Below are 3,866 nucleotides of genomic sequence, written 5' to 3'. Positions count from 1 at the left end.
AAACCGCTTGGAATTTCTCTATTCTTTCACAGTGGTTGTTTTGCATATTCTGAAATCACCTGTTTACTGTGATCTTATTGTCGATCCTTAGTCTTTGTAACTTCTCGCAGAACACTGAGTCGTATTGAGACTAGTTTGTCACTTATTTCTTGGCTGTCGTCTGTGCATGTTTCATCTCGCCTAAGCAGGGGCCCAATATTGGATGTTGTTTTTCCTTAGATTTGGCATACGAGAAGAAGTATTTTTTTTTTCTGTTTCATTTATGGCTTTTAGCTCTTCCTGCGATTCTTGTCTCCTTTAGGATTCCTTCAGCCTAAGTTCGCTATTTGCAATTTCAAACATATAATAATCAAACATATTATGATAGACAAGTTCTTCTGCTACAACACAACTGTCAACATATCATAACTGTTGGTGACCTTAACCAACGCCTTATACAGAGGGACTTTGATGACCTTCTTGCATTATTTGATATGAGAAACTTTGTTGATTTCCCTACTCACATCTCTGGCTCCTCCCTTGACCCAGTAGTGAGTGATCTGGCAGAAGGCATAGTCACTTGTCAACCCCTCGGCTACGTTGGATCGTCTGACCACAAGGCTGTTTTTACGACACTTAAGATCCCAACAGAACGAGGTGAGGAGTCCACACGCACAACTTGGCTGTGGGAAAGAGGTAATTGGCCAGCCCTTTGCTCTGAGTTCTCCACCACCGATTGGAATGCTCTTCTCCAAGGGGATGTTGACAACCAAGTGAAAGCCTTCACTGGACACATCCTTAATCTACAACAAGAACACATTCCTCACCGGCAATATGTGACGAAGCCTACAGATCAGCCTTGGTTTGGCTTTCGTTGTAGAGAGGTTGCTACTGCTAAGTACAAAGCATGGCGAAGGTATAAGAAACATCCTACCACATATAACAGGAACTTACACAGGCAATCCTGTAGGCATATGGGTGACGTTCAAAAGTGGGCCATTGCTAAATGGGAGGTGGACACTAAAAGAAGGCTAGCATCAGGTAGGGTAGGCTCCAAAACCTGGTGGTCCCTGGTCAAGGACAGACAAGGTTATCTGCCTGACGAACTCATTCCACCTCTAAATCGACGGGATGGGACCACCTCTACTAGTAGTCAAGAGAAGGCGGACCTCTTTGCTGAACACTTTGCTACCAAAATGCAAGTTCCTGATCCAGCAAGGGACCCTCCTTGGCTAGCTGCAAGAATTGTGTCAAAACTGTCAGTGGTGGCAATAAGGCAGGAGGAGGTGCATTTCCTTCTTAAATCGCTTGACCAAGAAAAGGCTGTGGGCCCAGACAGGTTGAGCCCAAGATTGCTGAGAAGATGTGCAGACCAGCTAGCAGCACCTCTAACTCGCATCTTTCAGCACTGCCTAGTACAGTGTAAATGGTCCTCTCTATGGAAAGAGGCAAATGTAGTCCCTGTTCACAAAAAGAAGAGCAGAGCAGAAATCAGCAACTACAGACCAGTGTCACTCCTGTCAATCACTGGTAAGATCCTTGAGACAATAATCTCAAGACAAATGACAAAGTTTTTTGACTACCACTCACTACTTTGTGATCGTCAATATGGCTTCAGAAAAGGTTACTCTCCACTAAGTGGCACCAGTCACTGGATGAATCCAAAGACAGCTGTGTGGTAGCACTGGACATTGCTGTCGCTTTCGACCGGGTGTGGCACCAGGGCCTCTTAGCAGAACTTCAAGCACTGAGAATTGCAGGCTCTACGCTATGTCTCCTCAGTGATTACCTTCATGGTAGATCTCTAAGTGTAGCTCTCAATGCAACGGAATCAGCAAGACATCCTATTGGGGCAAGTGTTCCACAAGGAAGCGTGTTGGGACCATTGTTATGGAATGTCTACTTCAACAACCTTCTTCATCTCATCCCAGAATCACATGCATATGCAGACGACTGTACACTGACATTCACTTATCCAAGAGAAGAAATGCTAGCTGCTCTAAGCTACATCAGTCACCAGCAAAGAGCTATATCAGCTTGGGGAAATAGATGGCAAGTAACATTTGCACCTGAGAAAACGCAAATGATGATCGTCTCTAGGCCCCATGATGGTAATGCTGGTGCAGTAGTAAGAATGAATGGGAGGGTGTTGGCACCTGGAGAAGAAGTTGATATCCTTGGGGTAAAATTTGACTCCAAACTAACAAAAAGAACCATGTTATAAATCTTGCAAACAAGGCAGCCAGGAATCTTACAGCACTTCGCCGTATCTCGCATCTGCTTGACAGTAGGGGTTGTACAAGTACAAGTACGCTCACACCTTGAGTATGCTCCACTTTCTTGGTTTGCCTGCCCCCCTCTCATCTGCGACTGCTTGACAGAGTCGAGAACAGAGCAAGACATCTCATCTCTCGCCTGGGCCCATCTTGGATAGATCTGTCATTTCAGCAGAGCCTTCAACACAGTAGAGATGTGGGTGGCCTTACTGTTATGTACAAGGCCAATATTGTCAAAGTACCACACTTAGATCCACTTCGAGGACAGCGTGAAACAAGCTTTTATGCCACAAGACGGGCAGAAAGCAGCAACTTCACTCTGGCTGTACCCTTCTCCAGAACATCACTCCATTTGAGATCATATATACCCAGGATGACTCGAGTATGGAACACATTCGTACAGCATAATGATGTCAACGAGATAAAGTCAGTTGATCAAATGAAAATGCTGGCCCACAGATGGCTCCAACTTCATCCTGTTCCCTACTTGTATGTCTCATAACAATAAAAATGCTTTCAAATGAGCTGATGTAGGTAACAGCTCTTAGCTTGCCAATAAAGTTAGGAATCCTTAACCTGTAAATAGCTTGTCAATAAATCTAGGGATCCTTAACCTTGTCAAACCCTGTGCAAAAAAAAAAAATATTTTCTAGACTTTTGAGATTCCCTAAAGCTGGTAGCTGCCCCTTCTTCCTCTCTAGTGTATTAGAGATAGGTATCAGCTAATGTGGAAGCACATGTGTAGTCTCACACCACCTACCTGCTGTCCAGACTTCAAGGGTAATACCACCTGGACGCTTTTGGTTACCGTCAGATCTGCATAGCTGGGGTGCCGATTCATTGCCACAAATACACCTGTGCTCGGCGAGGATATGAACTGCAAGGCGAAGGGCAAAACTAATGTGGATGGTCTGTGAGTCGAGACGTATACGAAGGAAGAAGTTAGGAACAGCCAACAGAGAGTCCCCTGCATGAGGAGCTCTTACTGCTAGAAGGAAGCATTGTTGAGGTTATATTCTCCAATATTGGGCCATTCCAGTATGACTGTTTGTAGTTGTTAGGGGTAGCAGGTCTAGTTTCAGAGTCCAATAGATTATCCCAGAGTGAGGCTCCTCAACGATCTTTTGGTCGTGAACTCCAACATTGTCCCTAAGATGTTCAGGAAGAATTTCTCCTACAAGTCCGCTAGATGCAGCACAAGGGGACAAAAAAGCAGGTAGTACAATCTGTGATGCGTGGCAGCCACCAATGCCTACTAGTCTGACTGGAAGTGTAGCTTGGTCCCACTGTCCGTCTTCTAGAGTAAAATTGAGTACTTTCGTAAAGATTTGCCTCAGGATACCATCGTATTCATGGAGTATAGAGTTACGTGAAGATGCACATCTTACAAAAAATGTTAACCTGGGCAGACTCAAACACTTTGTGAGGAGGTATAAGGTATCGTGGGTGCCAGGATTGCCTATTTCTTATTCTATCTTCCTCAACTCTTCCAGTTTCTTCCTGAGAATTGTGTTAACGGCATCAGTCCCCAGAGGTGCTGCAAGCAAGACGCTATTTCTGGAGGCAATGACTGATGCTCCTAGTAGTCTTGATCTCTCTGCGTCGATATAA

At 44.8% G+C, this 3,866-nt stretch overlaps 1 protein-coding gene across 1 annotated transcript in view; it reads left to right on the top strand.

Annotated features, from left to right (window-relative positions):
- LOC138853391 (uncharacterized) overlaps positions 1 to 3,866 on the top strand; it is a 12,879-nt gene extending 9,013 nt beyond the window's left edge. The window contains exon 6 of the mRNA XM_070089778.1: positions 3,593 to 3,866. Coding sequence (XP_069945879.1) covers positions 3,593 to 3,866 — 274 coding nt within the window. The remainder of the gene's footprint in view (positions 1 to 3,592) is intronic.

This window comes from Cherax quadricarinatus, chromosome 29 (genome assembly GCF_038502225.1).
Source record: "Cherax quadricarinatus isolate ZL_2023a chromosome 29, ASM3850222v1, whole genome shotgun sequence".
In the NCBI taxonomy this organism is placed as follows: Eukaryota; Metazoa; Arthropoda; class Malacostraca; order Decapoda; family Parastacidae; genus Cherax; species Cherax quadricarinatus.
Note: the sequence above shows the minus strand (reverse complement) of the source record. Positions and strands in the feature narration are given on the sequence as shown.